At 42.1% G+C, this 24,497-nt stretch overlaps 1 protein-coding gene across 1 annotated transcript in view; it reads right to left on the bottom strand.

Annotated features, from left to right (window-relative positions):
* The window catches only part of snd1 (staphylococcal nuclease and tudor domain containing 1), a 1,008,210-nt gene extending 992,018 nt beyond the window's left edge, over window positions 1-16,192 (bottom strand). The window contains exons 1-2 of the mRNA XM_073066877.1: window positions 16,053-16,192; window positions 6,493-6,642 (exon numbers count right to left, since the gene is read on the bottom strand). Coding sequence (XP_072922978.1) covers window positions 6,493-6,642; window positions 16,053-16,133 — 231 coding nt within the window. The 5' untranslated portion in view covers window positions 16,134-16,192. The remainder of the gene's footprint in view (window positions 1-6,492; window positions 6,643-16,052) is intronic.
* Window positions 16,193-24,497: the final 8,305 nt, after the last annotated feature.

Genomic DNA, 24,497 nt, shown 5'->3' with positions numbered 1-24,497 from the left:
TGTTTCTAAATTATAAGAACTGTCAAAATTTATCAAGCAACTGAAAGACCCCAAATCATTCCTTCCAGACTCCATCACTGCTGTCATCAGGCAGGTGGTACAGGAGCCTGGAGCTCCACACTCAAGGCTCAACAGCTCACACATTCTGCCCCCACTCACCCATTGTCATTAGATTCTTGAACTGACCTGAAAAATTCTAATTTTACCTTGGACTACATCTCCCTCAACATGCCCAAATGTCATCATGTTTATTTTTGCTTATTTTGTCATATAGGTTAAGTATAATTAGCGTTAATGTAAATTAATGTAATTTATGTTTGTCATGTCTATAATTTACTGCGAACAGCTGACTTACATGACATTTATATCCTAGGTATGTCTGCCTATGACAACAAATTTGAATGATTAGTCTATCAGGCTACAATCAGTGGCCATTTTATTAGGTACAGGAGTGGAACCCTACTGCTACAGCTTAACTTCAAGGTTCGATGTATTATGCATTCAGAGGTGAATGCACAACACTGTACACAACTGTTTTAAAGCATAGCTATTTGAGTTACTGTCACCCTATCAGTTCGAACCAGCCTGGCCATTCTCCTCTAATCTTTCTCATTAAGAAGACATTTCCCCCAAAGGAATGCCGCTCACTGGAATTTTTTTTCCACCACTCTAAACCACAGTGACTGTTATACGCAAAATCTCAGGAGATCAGCAAATCTCAAATCAAATCTAGCACTAATCATTCCACAGTCAAAGTCACTTAGTTCACATTTTTCCCCATTCTGATATTTGAATTGAACAGGAACAGGAAGGGAGCTCTATTGGGGGTATTCTATAGGCCCCCTGGTAGCAACAGAAATACCGAGGAGCAGATTGGGAGGCAAATTTTGGAAAGGTGCAAAAATAACAGGGTTGTTATCATGGGTGACTTTAACTTCCCTAATATTGATTGGCACTTGATTAGTTCCAAGGGTTTGGATGGGGCAGAGTTTGTTAAGTGTGTCCAGGACAGATTCCTGTCACAGTATGTTGACAGGCCGACTGGGGGATTGCCATACTAGATCTAGTATTAGGTAACGAACCGGGTCAGGTCACAGATCTCTCAGTGGGTGAGCATCTGGGGGTCAGTGACCACCGCTCCCTGGCCTTTATCATGGAAAAGGAGAGAATCAGAGAGGACAGGAAAATTTTTAATTGGAGAAGGGCAAATTATGAGGCTATAAGGTTAGAACTTGCAGGTGTGAATTGCGATGATTTTTTTTTGCAGGGAAATGTACTATGGACTTGTGGTCAATGTTTAAGGATCTCTTGCAGGATGTTAAGGATAAATTTGTCCCAGTGAGGAAGATAAAGAATGGTAGGGTGAAGGAACCATGAGTGACAAGCGAGATGGAAAATCTAGTCAGGTGGAAGAAAGCAGCATACATGAGGTTTAGGAAGCAAGGATCAGATGAGTCTATTGAGGAATACAGGGTAGCAAGAAAGGAGCTTAAGAAGGGGCTGAGAAGAGCGAGAAGAGCAAGAAGGGGGCATGAGAAGGCCTTGGCGAGTAGGGTTAAGGAAAACCCCAAGGTATTCTTCAATTATGTGAAGAACAAAAGGACGACAGGAGTGAAGGTAGGACCGATTAGAGATAAAGGTGGGAAGATGTGCCTGGAGGCTGTGGAAGTGAGCGAGGTCCTCAATGAATACTTCTCTTCGGTATTCACCAATGAGAGGGAACTTGATGACGTTGAGGACAATATGAGGATGTTGATATTAAGGGAGAGGAGGTGTCGGAGTTGTTAAAATACATTAGGACGGATGTCCCCGGGGCCTGATGGAATATTCCCTAGGCTGCTCCACAAGGCGAGGGAAGAGACTGCTGAGCCTCTGGCTCGGATCTTTATGTCCTCGTTGTCCACGAGAATGGTACCGGAGGATTGGAGAGAGGCAAATGTTGTCCCCTTGTTCAAAAAAGGTAGTAAGGATAGTCCAGGTAATTATAGACCAGTGAGCCTTACGTCTGTGGTGGGAAAACTGTTGGAAAAGACTCTTAGAGATAGGATCTATGGGCATTTAAAGAATCATGGTCTGATCTGGGACAGTCAGCAAGGCTTTGTGAAGGGCAGATCATGTCTAACAAGCCTGATAGAGTTCTTTGAGGAGATGACCAAGCATATAGATGAGGGTAGTACAGGGGATGTGATCTACATGGATTTTAGTAAGGCATTTGACAAGGTTCCACACGGTAGGCTTATTCAGGAAGTCAGAAGGCATGGGATCCAGGGAAGTTTGGCCAGGTGGATTCAGAATTGGCTTGCCTGGAGAAGGCAGAGGGTTGTGGTGGAGGGAGTATATTCAGATTGGAGGGTTGTGACTAGTGATGTCCCACAAGGATCTGTTCTGGGACCTCTACTTTTCGTGATTTTTATTAACGACTTGGATGTGGGGGTAGAAGGGTGGGTTGGCAAGTTTGCAGACAACACAAAGGTTGGTGGTGTTGTGGATAGTGTAGAGGATTGCCGAAGATTGCAGAGAGACATTGATAGGATGCAGAAGTGGGCTGAAAAGTGGCAGATAAGAGTTCAACCCAGAGAAGTGTGGAAGGACAAACTCCAAGGCAGACTACAAAGTAAATAGCAGGATACTTGGTAGTGTGGAGGAGCAGAGGGATGTCCACAGATCCCTGAAAGTTGCCTCACAGGTAAATAGGGTAGTTAAGAAAGCTTATGGGGTGTTAGTTTTCAGAAGTCGAGGGATAGGGTTTAAGACACGCAATGTAATGATGCAGCTCTATAAAACTCTGGTTAGGCCACACTTGGGAGTACTGTGTCCAGTTCTGGTCACCTCATTATAGGAAGGATGTGGAAGCATTGGAAAGGGTACAGAGGAGATTTAATAATAATAGTACAGCACATTACAGGCCTTTCGGCCCACAATGTTGTGCTGACCCTCAAACCCTGCCTCACATATAACCCCCCACCTTAAATTCCTCCATATACCTGTCTAGTAGTCTCTTAAACTTCACTAGTGTGTCTGCCTCCACCACTGACTCAGGCAGTGCATTCCACGCACCAACTACTCAGTGAAAAACCTTCCTCTAATATCCCCCTTGAACTTCCCTCCCCTTAACTTAAAGCCATGACCTCTTGTACTGAGCAGTGTTGCCCTGGGGAAGAGGCGCTGGCTGTCCACTCTGTCTATTCCTCTTAATATCTTGTACACCTCTATCATGTCTCCTCTCATCCTCCTCCTCTCCAAAGAGTAAAGCCCTAGTTCCCTTAATCTCTGATCATAATCCATACTCTCTAAACCAGGCAGCATCCTGGAAGCATTGGAAAGGGTACAGAGGAGATTTATAGATCTATGTTCTATAACAAGTGAACCACCTGACCATCAATTATGTACAGAGTTGCTGCCACATGATCGGCTACTCAGACATTAGCACTAATAAGCGGGTGTACCTAATAAAATAGCCACTGTGTTTATGTCTTGACAGGCCAGTAGTGCACAACAAATCCCATCATAGATAGCAATTTTGTACGCAGAAATGTAATGAGGCAATGATACTGTAAGACCTCATGGAGTCAGGTCAAACATGGTGGGCAAGGAATTATTCTAATGATGAATTAATCTCCTCCATGAATTTCTTCAGACATGTTTTACAAAGCAGCATAAACACAGTATACCGAGTGGAGAACTTCATTCTCCATCAGTAAATGGCATGCTGGCTCATATGTCAGCTGAGCTAGCCAAGTCCTGAAGGGTAATAACCAAAATGGCTCTGCAACAAGTGATAAACCAAATTGACTTCATCCTCTCAAATTCACCTACTGAAGCTTCTACCAGACAGCATAAGCAGGAATAACCACTGCAGTCCTTCTAAAGGCCGACCCAGCTTTGTTATCAAGGACACGCTCAATCATGCTGCGCCTCATTACCATCATATAAAATGGCACACATTAACAAATTTAGCAGTTCAAAACGGCAACAAAGCACTGTAGGCCATGAATAGCATTAGAATTGTTCTTTGTTCAAATCATAAACCTATTGTACAGCATATCCTTTATTCACCCATTGTACTAAAGGCAGAGGAACAACCCAGTACAATGTTTTACATAAGAGCAACTGTACCTAATAGTGAGATGCAAGTCCAGCAAATTTGCAACAAGAACTTACTAACCATAAAACCAACAGGTCAGTTCAGAATGCTGCAATACTGATAGTGATAGGCAAATCAGCAGGTAATAGAAGGCACCAACTCTAAAAGATCTATCCTATCAATGAGGCTAGCATGCAAATACCAAACATGATTTGAAGCATTTCCATCATATTCAATCAAAATTCCAGAGTGATCATCCCACTCACTTTCTCAGATATCCCATCACAGCAACCATCTCTCAGTCAACTGAATTCACTCCACATAACACCAAGAAACAGCACAGAGTACTGGGTACAGCAGGCTGAGCAACCAGACAAAATCCCAACCATAATTAAGTATAAAATGTTGGAAACATTTGGCAGGATTTACAGCACTTAAAGAAAAAAACTGATATTTTTAGGCTGGGAAAGAATGATAGAACAAAGGGAACATCTCCAATGGAAGAGGTGGGGTAGAAGCTAGCTCTGTACAACATCTTACAAAAGAACAGAAGTTAAAGAAGTCACCTCAGCTAAAGTTGCATATACTCATGATCTAGAACCAGCTGTGCTATTATCCAAGCTGTTTCAATATAGTTTGGCAACTACCAAACTACATGGAAACTTTCCTTCTAGGTCTTGCCCACAAGAGACCAGGACAAAGTTCGCTAATTACTGCCATATTTCTTCACTGAAGTGATTAAAGGTTTCACCAATACTGTTACTAAGCTTACTCCCCAGTTCTCTCCTCACTGAGCTCTTTGATGCGATATTTTACTTTGAAGGTTATCCAAGTCTAGGGCCATCAAGGTAAATTAACACACAGACAGGAGATATTCTTGAGCAAAGATACCAGCTATAGTTGTTGGCGGTCAAATTTCCCAGCCTTAGGAAATCACTGTAGCATCATTGAGCAGATCTAACCACCTTCAGCTGCTTCATCACTTACCATTCCCCATAAAGTCAAATGTAAAGAGGTTTGCTGTTGAATGTACAGTTTTCAATTTCTTTCATAATATCTCTGAAAAATGAAGCATTCTATCTGTGCACACAGCAAACCCAAGCAACATTCAGGTACAGGTCATGAAGTGAATCCAACAGATACACTGTGCCATTGCCAATTCATGAGTTTTAACCATCTTCCACTGACATTCCATGGAATTTCCATTCCTTAAACTCCAACCATCAACACCTTGGGTGCACGACCTAGGAGAGTGGGTCATCGTTAAAAGAAACATTTCTGTATTACTTACACAGAAACTTAGAGGCAAGGTACAGAACCTGCTTATCCCCCCCGATTAGTGTCACATGAACCCATGGGTGCAGGTGGTGGATGGTTTATGAGTAGCTTGTGCATATCATAACTCCTGATTATGCAACCACTGATGCCAGGCAGACAACCCTAAAGAGTACTGATAATGGCTGGGGTCACCTGTTCTGTACAGACACTGCCCAGTAGAAGGCAGTGGCATACCACTTCCACAGAAAAATTTGCCCAAAAAAAACTGTCATGGATAGAGAAAAGAATAAGCTCAGATGAAAGACAGACAGCACACCATGTTCGCTTACATCATTGGGCACAGTACATAATGATGATATATTCCTCCACTTGCTATTTCCCATAATCGCAGTGGAAACAGCAAGGAGACCATTCACCTGCTATGGTGAATTAATTTCTGTATTCTGCATTAATTTCTGCATTCTGTATTAATGAAATTCTCTAGTTCCATCCACAAATACTGGTTTTGCAAACTAGCTTATCACCATACATTTATCCAATCCCTTAAAATCCGCAATAGAAGCTGTGACCAATGTACCTGCAGGCATCTCCAGATTCCAACAATATTATGTACAAAAGCTTCCCTCGTGTCACTTTTAATTCTCTTTCTCTACTTTATAACCTCTGCCAAATGGAACTGCCTCCCACTATCCACTTAATATAAATACCTCAACTTTATATTGCCACCAAATCGCTCCTCAGCTTTTTTCAGAGTCCCAATCTCTCAATATCATTTCAATGAATTTTCAATGGATAATTCAAGTTATCAGCAAATACTCAGTGAACAAGTTTAAAAATATTTTACCACATACTTGAATTATCTGTTCATTTTCCATTGTAATATTTAGATACAAAAGCAAAATAATCATTATTGACCTTTGAACTAAGTTTCTGCTAAGTGGAGCTACTAAACTGATGGACCTTAATCCAGCTCCTTCCTCCCTGCTCTCTCCCCCACCCCAAACCACCTCCTCTAATCAACGTTGTGCTGTCTGAATTGACAATGTCAAGACAGTCAAAATTCACATATGCTGCTTCTTGTTCTGCTCATTGTTAAATGATTAAATGTTGTCTGCAACTAGCACACTCACCTCATCAGGAGTTTCCTTGGACTCTGGCTGATTTGGAGCAACACGACGTGCCAAGGCACCAGGACGAATATTACTTAAATTAATCTGCCGTTCTGGTGGTGGACCTCCTCTTGGCTGGCCACGAACAATAATGGCACCACCTGAAAGCACCTGGGAAACAAAAGTAAACCCAAAAATCACCTTACTATGATCCTACATTTAGAAAATTAAAGAACAACAATACCTTAGCTTTATTTATTCAAGTCAAAACCACCACAGGAAAATCATTAGGACAACAAAAAAACGTTTTTTTTTTAATCTGCCAACACTATAATTTACCTATGTCACAACTAGATGAAAGCAAGTTGTTTCATATTTGTTGAATTGTGCAGAGCAGATTAACGAGAATAGCAGAAGGAATGGAGATCCCAAAACAGAAACATATTATCAATACTTCTACATGCTCAACCTGCTCAAAGACCTTCTAATGGTTCTCTATATAGTACGACAGAACTCTAACATAACAAGCTGACATGATTGCTTAGGAATATGGCAGAATATGTAATCAAGTAGAAAATGGAGCATCATATAACATAAATAAGAATAAGTGTTATAAACCCCTTGAGCCTGCTCTCCCATTTTATAAGCTATTAGGTCATGCTAGCATTAACTCTACTTGCCTGTCTAATCCCATAACACACAACTGCCCTCAAGTTCAAAAAGCTTTTGTAGCTTTTCAAGTCAACAGCCATACAAATAAAACAGAATAAATCTTTTTCTTTTGAATGATAAACAATCAGCTCATTGACTCAAGCCCCCCCAACTTCCCACAATAAAATATTCAACTACAGAAAGAATATCAGTGCTTCACCCAAAGTGAAGTGACTTCCTTTCCTTGGGTTCATTCATTACTTACACATTGATAACATACTACATAAACAAGCAAATTATTTTCTTCAAATTGCAAGACAATTTCTATTTTATCTTTATGACTCCAAAATTTTAAAAATTTTAAAAATTAACCATATTATTGTTGCACCTGTAATTTTGACTGGATAAAACAGTAGCATCCACAAGAACAATTACTAAACTAGCTTTTCAATATAATGCAGAGCTTTAAAAAAAAAGGGGAGCTTAAATTGAAATTTAGCTCAAGATTTAACCTATTACATTCATTGCTAATATAATTATCATGTTACTAATCAAAATTCTACAAACCTGTATCAGCCTGAAATTTCCAACATTAAACACCAGATTGGATTTCAATGGTCTTACTGAAATTGGATTTCAGCCATTATTACATGCAAAAAATAGAAAACATATGCATGGTACATGCAGGATTTATAGGCACGAGAAGCTTAAGAGATTTTTTTTTAAATGGTAAAGGGATTGAATCCCAAGGATAAAGCAATTTACCAAAAACCTTAAAGTTGCAAAGTTGATTTAATTTCTGTGTAATAAAATCAAACGCCCAAAGGATAAGCATGCCACCTCCCAGTGGGAAAGATGGAACACCCCTCAGTTTCAGTTCTACACAGGTTCTCTCCATCTCTCCCTCTCTCCTACTCTCCCCCCACCTTGTGCACAGTCGATTGTACTGACGCTGCTTCCTGCCATCATACATACCTCTAAAACTTAGTAAATTTCCAAGTGGCTCTCATTTTCACATTGGATTCTGCTTTCAAACTCACCATCTCTGATACAGGATAAATTGTATAGAAGTGAAACAAAGACATGTAGACTGTTCCACCTTCTAAAAGTGGATAGTGGAATGGCAGGAAGAGTGCAAAGAGAAGGGAAAAAAACATCTACAATTCAGGATTTTTCTCATAAACACTGGTCCATTCCTGCATACTTGAAGTTTGCTGACAATTCTAGATAATGAATATAAGCCATCCACTAGGATTTGTGAATTTGTAGTTCTGGGCTGGAGAAAATGCAGATACATCATTTCCATGTTCATTAAGAAAACTGAAAGTGATTTAATTGCCACTAAATAAGCAGGAAATCTACTTATTTAGAATCTTATTTAGTATCTTTCCCACCACTGATGTGAGAACCACCATTTATAATTTCCAAGATTATCCCCATTTCCCTCCTTGAATGGCAAGATGGCACCATTAAACAACAATTCCATGAGCAATATCTTCCAAATAGCAAATCTTTTAAATTGTTTCAGTTTTTCTATGCCTTCTGCTTGTCCTTTTGGTATTGTGTTGCAGAGACTGTTGGTGACTGTGATGAACAGTTTGGGTTCCGATCGAGGGATGCAGCACTACGTTGTGCCCAGAGGGCTGCCTCATGGAGATCAGAGACAAGAACCCAAAGGGAACCAGGAGCATTGGCTGACTCGTGGAAAAGATCAAAGATGGGACATGGGGTCATGAACAACTCGATCTCGAAGCAACGAGGAAAACTGAAGCGTTAAGATGAAGGTTTTTGGACCCAGTCAGTGAGCGCACCCAATGAGGGCAGAGAGTGAGAGATCTCTCCCAATGGAAGCCACCATTCAGTCAGATCAGTCGTGAGTTCTGAATCAGTTCGATGTTGAGTTTTGTGTGATTGGATTGGTTTGAATTTTGTGTGATTAGCCTCCGATTTATCAGCATTTTCTTTCTTCTGGTCAATTGCCAGGTGGGTGATCTGTAACTTCTTGGTGTGTGGGTGGGGGATAAGGGGATTTTGATTCCACTGTTGCTGTTCTTTTTTTTGCGAGAGGATTGGTTACTGTTTTTTTTCTGTGAGAGAGGGGTTGGGAATGTGTTGCTATTGTTGCTGTCTTTTTTTTGACTGTGCATTGTTGCTGTTTTTTCTGTAAGGGAGGGGGTTGGGGATTGATATTGTTGCTGTGTTATTTTTCCCCGTGGGGGGTCAGGGATTGCTACTATTGCTGTTCTTTTTCTACGGGGAAGAAGGTCAGGGATTGCTGTTTTTTTCTGTGGAGGAAGGGGTCAGGGATTGTTATTGTCACTATTATTTTTCTGCAGAGAAGGGGTGAGGGATTCTGGGGTCTACTTTTTCATGTGTGTTGCATAGCTATCTGGAGAAGACAAATATCAGAGTTGTATTGTACACATATACTTTGACAATAAAATGAACCTTGAAACTTGAATAACAGAACATTAGCTACTCGCCAATCCTCCTGGCCCTTGCCTGTGGCTAGAGAAGACATCACGATATCAATCAAGGCCCCAGCAATCTCATCTAGTCTCACTTAGTAATCTGGGGTTTACCCCATCAGGCCCTGGGGATTAATCCATCTTATTATTATTTATGAGATCTAAAATTATTGCCTCTTATCTCAAAATGCCCTCAAATTAGCATATTCCACACTGATCTCCCTATTCTCTACGTCCTTCTCCACAGTAAATATGTTCCCTTTTTTATCCGCAAGTTGTCCTACCCACTCCTAGTTATCCTCTTGCTCTTTATATATCGAAAGCCTTGGCATTCTCTTTTAATTCAACTTGTCAAGGATTTTTCATGACCCCTCCTGGCTCACCTAATTCCCTTTTTGAGTTCTTTTCAAACTCCTTTACTATTCTCTAGTTTGATTTTAGCTTCCAAATCCTAAGTACACTTCTTTATCTTTTTGACTAAATTCATCAGCTTCTCAACATCCAAGGTTCCCTAGCCTTGCCATCCTTGTCGCTCTTCGTACTGGATAGATATCCTGTATTCTATATGTCAAATGTGGACTTACCCAAACTACAGCTGTTCCCAATTAACTCTCTGGTTCCTATGCAATACTCTCATGATTTACCATGCTTCAATTATCAGCTGCAAAGACCATACTTATCCTTATCTGTTGATGGGAGGATCAAGTTAATAAAGTTTCTTGATTACACAAAATTGGGTGACAGCATGGCTATGAGAAGGTGGCTGGAATGGGAGATGTGAACAGGCTCAGCAAGAATGAGCAAATCATGGCAGAAGGAATACAACATAGAAAAATAAGGTCACCACTTTAAGTGGAAAAAATATTCAAAAGCAGTAGCTGAATAATTTGAAAGATGTTGGGAATCAGGGGGATTTAAGTAATCTTGTATACAAATCACTGGAATATAATATACAAGTACTGCAAGCAATTAGTAATGTGAATGGTATGTCATGGTCGCCTCAACATTGTGGGCCAAAGGGCCTGTAATATGCTGTAGATTTCTATGTTCTATGTCACACTTTATTGTAAAAAGATCTGAGTTCCAGAGAAAAATGTCCAGCTCCAATGACATGGGAATATTGTGTGCAAGTCTGGTCTCCTTACTCAAGGAAAGATATACTTGAGACAAAACAAGTAGACAAGATTCACTAGAACGATTCAGAAATAACGACTCTTGAGAAATTAAGACTGGAAGAATGAGGAAGGAATTTATTGAAACAGACAATTTCATGCAGGGCTTAGCAAGATAAATATAGAGATGATGCTTCACGTAGCTGGGGTGTTCAGAATATGGGATTACTCTCACAAATAAAGAGCCAGCCATTAAAAAAAGAGAAGACATTTCTTCACCCAGTAGAATCTTCGCATTTCTCCTCCTTAGAGGGGTTTAGAGGCTTGGTCACAAAGTACATTCAAGAAGAAATGAAAAAATCTTTGATTAAGAGATCAAGGATTTGTGCAAGAAAACGACACCCCAGTTGAACATCAACCATGATCTTATAAATATCAGAGAAGGTATAAATTTGAGTTGGATTAAACTTATTGTTTCAAGGAATCAATTTAATTCTGCTCAAATTTATCTCAATTTAAGGTTATTACTGAAGTTATAGCAGGCCCTTCAAAGGAGTCATGACAAAGTTAACGTGATTTTGTGAAAAGCAAATCATGATTAACCAATTTGTTCGCATTCTCTTCAATAGTCACATATGTTGTGGATAAAGGGAAACCAGAATACACACTATGATTTCAAAAAGTATTAGATAAAAGGCCACATCAAAAGTTATTTCAGAAAATGAAAGTTCATTGTGTAGGAAGTGGTATAATGTATTCTGAAGATTGGCTGGCTTATAAGAGACAGCAGACAATCCGGTTTACTTCTTGTTGGCAAGTAACTGGCCACAGGAATGACCTCCACCAAAATCTCAATGTTTTACTAATTTACACAAATAACTTGGACAAAGACGTCATCAGCAAATTTAGCAGCTGTATCAAGTAGAAAAGCAGAATGTAAAGAGAACAAAGAAGATACTAAAAGTTGTAGTTAGGTTCGAGTGGGCATTAATTTCCAAACAGATCTGCAAAAATGTGAAAATGGTTTGTTTTCACAGTAAAAATAAAAGGCAGCAGTTTATCTAAATGGTGAGAAATTGCAGAGAGATCTGTTGCATGAATCATAAAATGTTGTTCAGTGTGGCAAATTAGCTTACTGAATGTTTTGTTGTGAATCCAAAACTGAAAGGTTATGCTTCAGGAATACAGGGCCCCAGAGAGGCCACATCTGGAATACGCTCTGAAAAGTCGTTAGTACATTGGAGCCCATTTGTAGACCCAGAGGAGAGTTTTAATAAATATTTCTCATTAGGTTTTACTATGAAAATCATGGAAGCTAAGGAATTGAAGCAAATGAGTTGTGATACCTTGGACCAAATACAAATTACCAAAGAGTAAAATTGCTGGAAAACAACAAATTTCAGGACATAGTCAGTGACAGACCTAATTTTGATTTCAAGGTATGATCAAAAGCTGATCAAACAATTCCCCTTCATCTCCGCTTGCAGTTCATTCAATCACAGTGGAAAAAGCCTGCTAGTTTACCCTCTTTACACCCCTCATAATTTTGTATAGATCTATCAAATCACCCCTCATTCTCTTACACCCCATGGAATAAAGTCCTAACTATTCAACCTTTCAATATTTCAGGTTTTAACTCCTAGCAATATCCTTGTAAAGTTTCTCTACACCTTTTACAGGTGACCAAAACTGCACAATACTCCACATTAGGTGATCAAATATAGGGATTTCAGAACCATCATAATTCATGCATCCTAACTCTCTGAACCCACCTTCTCTAAAGCCCAAAGAAGAAAGGTATCACATCTTCATCAGGTTTAACTATTAATTCCTCTATTACATTTAGTTAATATGCCGGTGATAATAAACCTGATTCTGACTTTATATCGAAACAGCTTTACTTTCATTTATGAACAATCTCACTCTTCAGTGATTCTACACATTGACTTTTACAACAAGGCACAATTTAATTCCTAATTTCCAGTAACCGAGATCAGCTATATTTGTTTAGTCTGTTGAAATGAGGCCAGTGACAAAGGTTGCCTAGGCTGGTACATTTAATGTATTGGTCACTGATCCTAACCTACCACAATTAAACTCAGACTGGAAAAGTCACCAAGAAAATATATTTTAAAACAAGTATTTCAAAGATCTTATACCATCTGCTTTCCTCTGTTTTCGTGGATGGTTGTGAAGAAAAAGCATTTCAGGATGTATATTGTATACATTTCTCTGACATTAAATGTACCTTTGAAATCTTCCATCCAGTGACATTGAAAGATTTAGATGCAATAGTACTGCACCTCCTAAAGTGAGGTTGGCTATCAACTCAGGAATAACCACAAACTTTAGCCTATGCTAAATGGATGCCATGGGAGTGTAACAACACGACACGATACAACTTGGGGTGGAGTTCAGAGTTCAATTCTGACTTTTGATCTGTAAGGAGTTTGGAGGTTCCTCCCCATGAACACTTGGGTTTCCTCCGGGTTCTCTGGCTTCCTCCCACAGTCCAAGGTGATTAGGCTAGAGTTAAACAGGTGTTTTGCTGGCAGCTCAGCTCATTGGGTTGGAAGGGCCTGTACCATAAGTCAACTTGTCAAACTCTTTATCAAAATCCCTACCCTCAATCATCACTTCCTCTAAAACTCAATTAAGTTTCTAAGTTACGACTTGCCCCACACAAAGCCATGCTAACTATCACCAATATGATGTCCCAGATTCAATTAAATCCAATCCCAAAAAATCGCATCCAATAATTTCTCTACGACTGACATGAGGCTCAAAGATTTTGTGAGGAGAGTCAATCCTTTCTTCAATTGGCATTAGAACACTTAAGTTGAGAAATATCATTCTAGATTCTGCCTCATTCAATTAGAGTCAGTTACGCAGAACCAAATCAAGCCCTTTGACATAGAGTTTAATGTATACAAGTGTGAGATGTTGTGCTTCGGGAGGTCAAATGAAAGAGGAAAGTACTAAGTAAGTGACAGTAACATACAGAAGGATTTTGGCCTCAACTCACCCATGCCAAACAATCAAGTCCCATTTGCCTAGATTTGGGTTACATTCCTCTAAATCTTTTCTATCTTTTCCATGTATCTAAATGTCTCCACCGCCCCCATCTGAAATCTACATACATTAATTTGAGCCCTACTCTGGTGAAAAAGACTTGCTTTTCTTACCATTCATGATTTTTCTTTCCTCTAGGAAGCCCCCCCCCTCAGCCTCTCTCAGATGCAATACATGATAATATAGAAAATCTGAATTACAGTTGGCATATGCATATTAAAAAAACAGAAATAAAAAAGTATGAGGAGGTGTTCATGGGTTCTATGTCCATTTAGAAATCAGATGGCAGAGGGGAAAGCACTGTTTCTAAATCACTGAGTGTGTGCCTTCAGGCTCCTGTAACTCCTTCCTGTGGTAGAAGTGAGAGGGCATGTCCTGGGTGATGGGGTTCCTTCATGATGGAAGCTGCTTTTCTGAGGAACTGCTCCTTGAAGACGTCTTGGATACTATGGAGGCTAGTACCCATGGTGGAGCTGACTAGTTTTTAAACTCTCTGCAGATACTTCGATCTTATGCAGTGGCCACCGCCATACTAGACAGTGATGCAGCCACTCAGAAGGCTCTCCACTGTAGATCTATAGAAATTTTCAAGCGTTTTAGGTCCCAAACCAAATCTCCTCAAACTCCTGGTAAAATATGGCCACCGTCCTGCTTTCTTTATAGTCGCATCGATATAGAACATAGAATAGTACAGCACAGTACAGGCCCTTCAGCCCACAATGTTGTGCCGACCGTTAAACCCTGCCTCCCATATATCCCCCCTCACCTTAAATTCCTCCATATACCTGTCTAGTAGTCTCTTAAATTTCACTATTGTATCTGCCTCAGTACATTCCACGCACCAACCACTCTCTGAGCAAGTTAGATTGAAGCCCTCCAGTTCTGGTGACATCCAACTGAATAATTTCTTCACCTTTTTCAGTTTAATGGCAAATTTCCTATAGCTGAACAACCAAAACTACACACAATACTCCAACTGTGGGCTCTTCAATGAGCAGCAATTGCAATAATGACATCTCAACTCCTCTACTCAATGCCCTGACCAAATTGCCAAATGCCTTCATGGACACCCTGCCTCCCCTTATCTAGGTTCCTATCAGAAATGCGTTTGCCAATAATAGACAAAGCAAATATTAAAATGGCTTTTATTTTAGCAGTAAGGTCAAATTCTGGATTCATTTGGTGGATAATAATTTTTAAAAAAGAAACTGCATAAACAAAACTTTTGCAAGAATACATACATGGAGATCCACAGGTAACAGCTTTGTACTTGGTATTAACTAATTCTCCAGTCAGCCTTCAATGCAACGTCTAACCCGACTAATCAGAACCATTTCATAACCGGGATATACACTTAATTTCACCAACATCCTTAAATGTCCCGATCTCCTTACAGAAGAGTAACTGCTAATTCTGGGGTGAGTACATTTAAAGAATTTCGAAAGCGCAATCCAAGGTCAGCGTCAGCGCAACTGTGCAAAATGCACATGCGCTTGCGTTTTTAATGGGTTACAGAGTTATTGGAAAAACAAAACGGTATGAATCCCCCTCGTCCACGGTGGGTAAATTTGCTGCAAAGAACTACTAATATTGAAGCACGCAACTTTCTCCCGCCTTGGGAGCAACGTGTTACTTTCGACAATCGGTCACGCCGTGCGCGCACTCCCCGGTTTCGATCCTGTATATCTATTTGGAATAGCCCTCAGTCCTTTCGGTTATCCGTATTCACTCCCTCCCTCACATCAATGTGCTTCACTGTTACAAGTTTCGACAAGACGAGGAAACCTCGGAGTTTAGCTTACTGACGCCATAGGATTTCCTGCTGCCCGACTTGCAGCCCTTTAAGACTCCCTCTACTGATCGATCAGACCAACCCTCCGAAGTCTGGAGTTGGTGGGCACACAGTTACTTCCAGGACTTCTTGACCACTTTACACCGCTCCCTCCATCTCTCCCAATAAAAAATGCACTGCCTGACCTCTTGTCAGACCCTCCCAGACTGAAACCCCAAACTTTCCAGCTTAACAAATGTTTACGGAGTTGACGCCGATGTCGCAACTGTTTAAATGAAGTTTTAATTCAGCGGTCTCAGTTGGGGAAAGGGATAAACCTCCAAATCTCGTTATTTCTTACTCTTGGACACCCACTTCCAACCTTTGACTCTTTGTCAAACTCCACCCTCTCTCCAAAAAAAACCCGATCTTCCCAAACCAGCAACTTGACTTCTAGGCAGCACGCTGCTCCTGCCTTGCAAGCCGCTAACGATGCCGGCAGCTCACCAGCTTGACGATCCCTCGCTGGAGCGGAAGGGCCGGAGCTGCTGACTGCGCTTGAGACGGAGTAACTGCTGCTGTCGCCATCGTGCCTGAACGGAGCTGTGAGTGAACCGGAAAGAGAAAACCCAGGGGCGCGCAGCACGCGACTCCGAGTGACTGTTTCCGGGGTGGGAGCCAGAGGCGACGGGGACTGAAGGGTGGGACACGTCATGGTTACCACGGCAACCCTTTCCGGGTTAACGGACTCGGGGAGGCCTAGGACACGTCAGCCCAATCTCCTGGGGTAGAGTGAGCGTGTGCGTGTCGGGAATGAGGAGTTGATGGCTGGTCGAAATAACTGTTCTGAGTCATTCAGAATCAGTCACTTCCCAGAGTCAGAAGATTAAGGGTTCAAGCCCTTTTCCTTCAGCTTCAGTGCAAAAATGTAAATTGGCACTGAGTATTTAAGTGTCCTTTCGTTCCTTGAGCAAGATTTTACCTCAATGCCAGTCGCCATTGATTTCCGCAATAACGGAAAATCGGTCAAACTCTGTGTGGAATATCACCGAGTAACTGTGCAGCTCTCAGATAAAGGAATTCATTCTAATTCAAGTCTATATATTATTAATTGACGAATTTGTTTTATCACTTCCTTCTTGAACAGCGGCAATGTTAGCAGCCCTCCAGTCTCCAGCTGTCATCCTTGTAGTCAGAGAGGCTTGACGAATTGTAGTCAATCTACAAATTCCTTCTTAGCTTCTTTAGACATTTGAGACATATTTCAAATGGGTCTGCTGATTTTTTTTACTTTCAAGGTATTAAACCCTTACTACTTTCATGCAACATTGCTTTAATTGTAACATTAGCATTCTTCCCTTCCTTATGTGCAAATGTCACAAAATATTCATTAAGATCAACATGCACATCCTCCACATCAACTCTTATGAATAGCTGCAGCAGAAAAAACATTCTTTCTTACACTTGATTCATGAGTTCATGTACTTGGCTTTACTAAGTTTTCAAGCTCATTTTACCTCACTTTGCCATTTAGAGGAATGGCAAAGTAGCTCATAAACATGGGTTGCATATTCTTTGCCATACAGGATCTCCTGGTCACCTCCCATGTGCAGGAAGTGTCACTTTGAGCAGTAGGTTGCTCAACTTGAATGTGGGTGCAGTCACTGTTGTGCATCTATAAATGATGTGAGGTGATCGTTCATCTACTTAAGAATATGCAGTCAGAGAAGTAATAGATGACTGAGAAAGAAAAGGAAGACCAGTTGATTTTGCAGGAGTTCCCAACACTCATCTGGCTCATGAACTGGTAGTCCATGCAAGCTACTAATCAGAAGCAAAGTGTATTGCTCTGTGGAAGAGCAAAGTGTATTGCACCATGGAAGGCCTACCTGCATGAGACCGGGGTTGGGGGAAGACAAAAAGCAGAGCAATTGTGGTCAAAAACAGGAGAAATACAACCCAAAACAAATCAATCATTCCCTCTCAATCATCAGCAAAATGCTGAGAGTTGCCACCAATCATGCAATTAGGTGTCACCTAGTAATAACATACTTATATTTCAGTTTAAATTTGCCAGAAACACTGGATTCCAAACCTTGATCCCAATATGCTAAATTCAGAAAAAAGCTGTGAATAACTGTCTTGATAGCAGGGTTGCTTCTGAGGATGGCAATAAAGAATTTGGATAAAGCCAAAGTAAAAGATAATTATGGGGGAAAGTATACCTTAAATGGAGTCATACCTTTACATACAAAAGATTGTTATGGCTTTTCATGATCAGTTATCTTGGCACAGCAATGCCCCAACATCTCTCAGATTTTGAGGAGATAAGGGATGGGGAGGAGTAAGATCATTTAAAAGGCAAAAATTTTTAAGTGAAGGTTTAATAAGCTCAAGGATGATAAGTGAAAGGGATTTTTAGTATCAGTCATCAGAATTTCATAATATGGCCCCCTCTCTGCTGGAAAAACCAAACTCAGCTTGGGTGATCATTTAGAGGAACACCAAAATTTTGTCCAGAGGGATGAGGCTGAACTTGCATTGCCTGAGACTTTAATACTCTATTCCACTTCCTCTCCGACTATCCGGCTGTGGCCTCCTACTTTGTCACTAGTCCTAGCTTGAAGAACAGCTCTTCAACTTCTCTATTTCCACAACTTCAGGTAACTTAATTTCTGTCTGTATCGGTTGTCCATCTGTGATACTGACTTAACTTGTTTATTTTCCCTTTTCTTTTTATCCCCCTTTGGGAATGGAGGACATGCCCACCTTTACCTCCCTCCCAGACAGGTCTTCTTGCTTTACACTTTGCAGCATGTAGTCATTTTTCTATCTTCTAACTCTCTAATTGTTCCAATCCATTCATTGATTAGATAACCTGTCCTCGCGGGCAAATTTGCTGGAGCTGTTTGTGAGGGTTTAAACTAAGTAGGCAGGGGTGGGAACTGAAGTGAGAGGGCTAAGGATGGGGCAGTCGGTATACAAGTCAATTCATTGTGTAGTGAGATTGTGAGGATGGAATAGCAAAAGATAGGGCAAAATTGCAGTCAGTGAGATGAGGTTAAGTGTAACAGGGACAAAAATGAAAAGGGCGATGAATGCGGGACTGAAGGTGTTATACTTGAATGCATTTGAATGTACACGGAACACAGTTAGGGATTCACAAGTATGACGTTGTGAGCATCAGTGAGACATGGCTGAAAAGATCACAGTTGGGAGCTTACCATTTGTAAAAGGGACAGGCAGGTAGGCAGAGGGGGTGGGGTGGCTCTGTTGGTAAAAAATGAAATCAAATCTTAGAAAGAGGTGACATGGGATTGGAAGATATAGAATCCTTGTGGGTAGAGTTAAGAAACTGCAAGGGTAAAAAAGACGCTGATGGGAGTTCTACACCTGAACAGTATGTGAGCTACAAGTTACAATGGGAGATAGAAAAGGTATGTAGTAAAGGCAGTGTTACATTCAGGGATTTCAATGTGCAAGCAGGCGAAAATCAGGTTGGTGTTGGAGCCCAAGGGAGGGATTTTGTAGAATGCCTATGAGATGGCTTTTTAGAGCAGCTTGTGGCTGAGCCCACAAGGGGATAGGCAATTCTGGATATGGTGTTGTGTAATGAACCAGATTTGACAAGGGAGTTTAAGGTAAATAAACCCTTGGGAGATAGTGATTATAATATAAAAGAATTCACCCTGCAGTTTGAGTGGGAGAAGATAAAGACATATGTATCAGTATTACAGTAGAATCAGAATCAGGTCTAATATCACCAACATATCTCGAGAAATTTGTTAACTTTGCGGCAGCAGTACAATGCAATACATGATAAATAAACCAAAAAAGCTCAATTACTAAATTTACTCTGTGTGTGTGTGTGTGTGTGTGTGTGTGTGTGTGTGTGTGTGTGTGTGTGTGTGTGTGTGTGTGTGTGTGTGTGTGTGTGTGTGTGTGTGTGCAATATAGCTACACTAAGGTAAGCAGTACAAAAACAAATTTTTTAAAAGTAGTGAGGTAGTGCTCATGGGTTCATTTAGAAATCAGATGGCAGAAGGAATAAAAAGAGGCCTTTTCTGGTTGGTTGCCAGTGACTAGTGGTGTTCCTCGGGGGTCAGTATTGGGACCTCTACTTTTCACATTGTCAATGATTTGGATAACGGAGTTGGTGTCTTTGTGGCAAAGTTTGCAGATGATACGAAGATAGATGGAGGGGTAGGTGGTGCTGCAGGGTGACCTTTTAGAACAGAGGTAAGAGGAATTTTTTTAGCCAGAGAGTAGTGAATCTGTGGAATGCTCTGCCACAGACTGTGGTGGAGGCAAGTCCATGGGTATATTTAAGGTAGAAGTTGACTGTTTCCTGTTTGGTCAGGGCATCAAAGAATATAGTGAGAAGGTAGGTGTATGGGGTTGAGTGGGATCTGGGATCAGCCATGATAGAATGGCAGAGCAGACTCGATGGGCTGAATGACCTAATTCTGCTCTTATGTCTTATGGTCTTAAGGAAAGATGTTGTTTCAGAATTACTAAGTGTGTACCTTCAGGGTTCTGTAAAGCTAATTATAGAAGCATGAAAGAGGAGCTGGCCAAAGTTGATTGGAAGGGAACACTAGCAGGAATGATGGCAGAAGAACAATTGCTGGAGTTCCTGGGGGTATTTGGGAAGGCATAGGATAGATACTTCTCAAAGGTGAAGAAGTATCCTAAAGGGAGGATGAGGTAATCATGGGTGACAAGGGAAGTCGACGACAGCATAAAAGGAATCGAGAGGGCATATAATATAACAAAAACTAATGAGGTTAGAGAATTGGGAAGCTTATGAAAACCACTAGAAGGTAACTTAAAAAACCATGAGAAAAAAGATGATATACACTATGAAGTAAGCTAGGCAAAAATGTCAAAGAGGATACCAGAAGTTTTTTCAGATATATAAAGAGTAAAAGAGGGGGCGAGAATAGATATTAGACTGCTGGAAAATGGCACCAGAGAGATAGTAATGGAGGACAAAGAAATGGCAGACGAACTAAATATTTTGCATCTGTCTTCATTGTGGAAGTCACTAACAATATGCCAGAAATTGGAGAAAACCAGGGGGTAGAAGGGAGTGTAATTGCTATTACTAAGGTGAAAGTGCTTGGGGAGTTGGATTCTGAAGGTAGATATATCACCTGGACCAGCTGGACTACATCCCAGGGTTCTGAAAGAGGTAGCTGTAGAGATTGTGGAGGCATTAGTAATGATCTTTAGATTATGAAATTGGTTCCAGAGGACTGGAAGATTGCAATGTTACACCACTCTTTAAGAAGAGAGGGAGGCAGAATAAACCAGTTAGCCTGATTTCAGTGGTTGGAAACATGCTGGCAGTCGATTATTAAAGATGAGGTTTCAGGGTACTTAAAGGTGCATGATAAAGTGAGCCAAAGTCAGCATGGTTTCCTTAGAGGAAAAATTTCCCTGACAGATCTGTTGGAATTCTTTGAGGAAATACCAGGTAGGATAGACAAAAGAGAATCAGTAGATGTTGTTTACTTTGATTTTCAGAATCCTCTTGATAAGGTGCTGTGCATACTTCGCAAAGCTGACAAGGTAGGAGTCCATGGGATTACAGGAAAGATACTAGTGTAAACCCCTGGGTCACCTCAGGCTCACTCAGCTCGTTCTCGTCTAGGGGGAGCAGCCTTCGGCCCCACCAAACTGGGTAATCAGCTTGTGTGGATGCTGTGTGATGTCCCTGCCTCGCCAAAGAACAAACAGGACACCATATGCGATTAAATGATTACAATTTCTAAAGATTACTATAACTGATTCATAACCACACAGTATACATGAAGGAAAAGAAAATAAAGAAAAAGGCGCCAAACTTATCAAAGTCCAAACCACTTCATGCACAACCGTTGGAGCTCAATTACTGAAGTCTTCTGGCCACCATTCGATCCCCTCCGAACTCCTCGACTCGCAGCTCAGGACCACCCGAAGTGGTCAACCAAGCACATCTATCTTCGTCTCCTCTCCTTGGGGTGCCTCCTGGCCTTGGACCCCCGCTTGGGGTCCATTCCTCGCCCAGTTTACAGCATCGCGTCCTCTCTCTCTCTCTCTTACCCCCTCACGCCGATCTCCCCAAAAGCTCGCCAACAATAGTTTACAGACTCAGAAGAAAGAACAACATTAATCCCAATTGGTTTACAAAGGAATACAATTCTCGTTATCAGTAAATTTTAACCCAAACAAGCTTCCAGCACTCTCTCGCAACAAAGAAGCATTCCTACTTTTAACAAAACAAGGAAGCCATTTTGATTAACTTACGCAGTAACAAAGAAAAAGAAGAAACCCCCCTTTACACTCTCCCCCCAGCACATAAAAGTCATGTCCTCATGACTATTAAATAACTCGCCCACTCTTCCCGCCAACACAAACCCTAACCCAGGCACAAACAGTGACATTGCTTCCCAAACAGTAAACCTCATGTGCTGTTCCTCAGGCGCTACATAGGCCAACTTATCTGGGAGTTTCCTAACCCTCTGAGACCTCTGTACCCCCTCACCTAAACCCTTCAGGCTCGGACACAACTGGGGATACCTCGGGCCCACTACCAACTCCTCTCTCAACCTCTCACTCATGCCCCCCACTGCACACAGCTAACCCTCCCCACTACACCTGAATGAGTGGGAGAAGGGACAAAGATCTCTTCCTCAATCGAGAGAAAGTCAGCAAAAGGCAGCACATACCACACATCCAGCACATCATCCTTCGAATCCGTATTCTTCCTCATTTCTGCGATCGGTAGCTGCTGTTTGATCTTCTCCAAACGGAAACACGTGGCCTGCACTGTTCCTGCAATCTCTTCAGCCTCCTGCAATCGAGAGATCATCTTCTTCTCTGGCCCCTCCAACTCTCGCCACAGGCTCAGCAGTTCTGACTCACGTATCCCGGCCATCTCAATCTGGGACGCAGTTACTCCAACAGCTTCTTCCACCCCGACCTGAAAAGCAGCAGTTAAAGATTGGTCAGCCTCCAGTTCAGTATTCACTGCACTTATCTCCAGCTTTTTCTTCATCATGACTTCTTCCAGATCAACTTTCAGGCTTTGCACTTCATTTGAACTGTCGATGGTCATCTTCAGGTTCCCTTCAAGCTTCCGTTTCCCTCTTCCGAGATTTGTCCGTAATTTCTTCACCTCCGCAAGCTCCCCTCTCCAGGCTCTCAGTTTGCTGTTGCCCTCAGTCAGACAACTTTCTTCGTTCTCTTCAACTTGTAAGTCTTCCCACTGGTTCCAGATCACTCTCTCCAGTCTCTCCGTCTTCATTTCAAACTTGATTCTGTGGAGGCAGTCACTCACGAGCTGCGACCTTCGCCAGCCCTGGCACGTGTCCAGAGAACACTTTAACTCTGTAGTTCTCAGCCGCTCCTGCAACGACCTCACTTCATATTCTCCCGAGGCAAATCCAAATACCAGGAGGTCATCCACATCTGCCAAAACTCCAAACACCTCCACATCCCCCAGGGTCTTCCATATGCCCCGCGGGAAGGTTGCAAGGGCTCCGGATATGCCCTGTGGCATCTTTTCGGACCGGAAGAATCCTAGGGAACTTATAACGGCCGTCTTCTCCTTATCGGCCTCACTCATCGGGATCTGGCAACATCCACTCCTCAGATCCAGCACCTTAAACCACTTTGCACCACTCAGATAGGCCATCGCCTCTTCGGCCGTCAGGGCCATATTCTGGTCACTGACAGTGCGCCTCTTCAGCGCAATATAATCCACACACACGCTGCCTACGTCTTCCACTGCTTCAGGGGCCAGTCGCTGCAACCTCTCTCTCACCGAGGTATCTTCAGCGGTCAACTCCCCACCCTCGTGGTATTCCGCAGCGTCCACTAAGAGGGTCTCACCCTCAGATACTTCCCCCAGGCTGTACCACCACCGGCTCTCGTTTAAATTCAGTACCGGCCCAATGCTGCTACACACGTCCGCACAAGCAGCTCGAAACTCTGGGTGCATTGACAATGCCTCCAAACAGCGCTCACCCGCCTCCTCCGGGCAGGCCCCCAAGCACATCAGCAGGGTACTGGTTCTCTCCAGAACCAAAACGCTGCCCTTCTCAACAGTGTCCGGACACATCAGCATTAACGATTCACGAACCTCAGTCACCCGCACATTTGCCTCTAAGAACTCCATTTTCACTGACCAACAACTGTCGTCTGGATAATCACCAGCACGGGTACTCCAAATCTCCAGTGCCCTCAATGTCGTCAAGGGTAAATGCTTCCAATAACGGTTATAAAACAAACTGTACAGCAACTTAACTGGCACCCCGGTGTCGAGGATGGCTTTAGTGTGGCTTCCATCCATCCGTAACGACACCTGAGTGCCTGGTCCCTCTAAGCCTTCAGGAATAGGGTCTGTTCCTTTCGGGATTTCCTTGGTACATTGCTGGGAACGTGCTCCCCCAGAGACCCCAAGCCGTTCTCCCACTGGGCCTCCTCTAAGTTTCCCGACATCTCTCGGATCAACTGAATAACTGAGGGAGGAGCTGATCCCTTGACAGATCCCCCTGGCACCACAAGCAATTTATCTGCCCTCCTAACCAAAAGGGATACCCCAAAAACTTTCCACCAATCACCTGCCACGGATTAGGTAAACCCCCCAGCTGCGGCATTTGACTTCCAGTCGAACCAAACACATTTTCCCACACTTTCCCAGAACTGGCAGCTGTCACTTCGAGGTAATTGTACCCGACAGTTCTAACAATGTCACCAGCCCACCTACTCAAACTTTCAACCAATCCCTGTCGCTTTCCCTCAGCCAAGCACTGCCACTCACCCAACAACTGAGAAGTCCGCTCTGCCCACGCCTCCGCCCCTTTAGGGCTGGACATTATTCCAACAACTGGGCAGAGCCCACCATAGCTGGAACATCTCAACCTGTCACTCCTCACTCTCTGAACAGTACGGACAACCCATGGT

The sequence above is a fragment of the Hemitrygon akajei genome, chromosome 14 (genome assembly GCF_048418815.1).
Source record: "Hemitrygon akajei chromosome 14, sHemAka1.3, whole genome shotgun sequence".
NCBI classification, from domain to species: domain Eukaryota; kingdom Metazoa; phylum Chordata; class Chondrichthyes; order Myliobatiformes; family Dasyatidae; genus Hemitrygon; species Hemitrygon akajei.
Note: the sequence above shows the minus strand (reverse complement) of the source record. Positions and strands in the feature narration are given on the sequence as shown.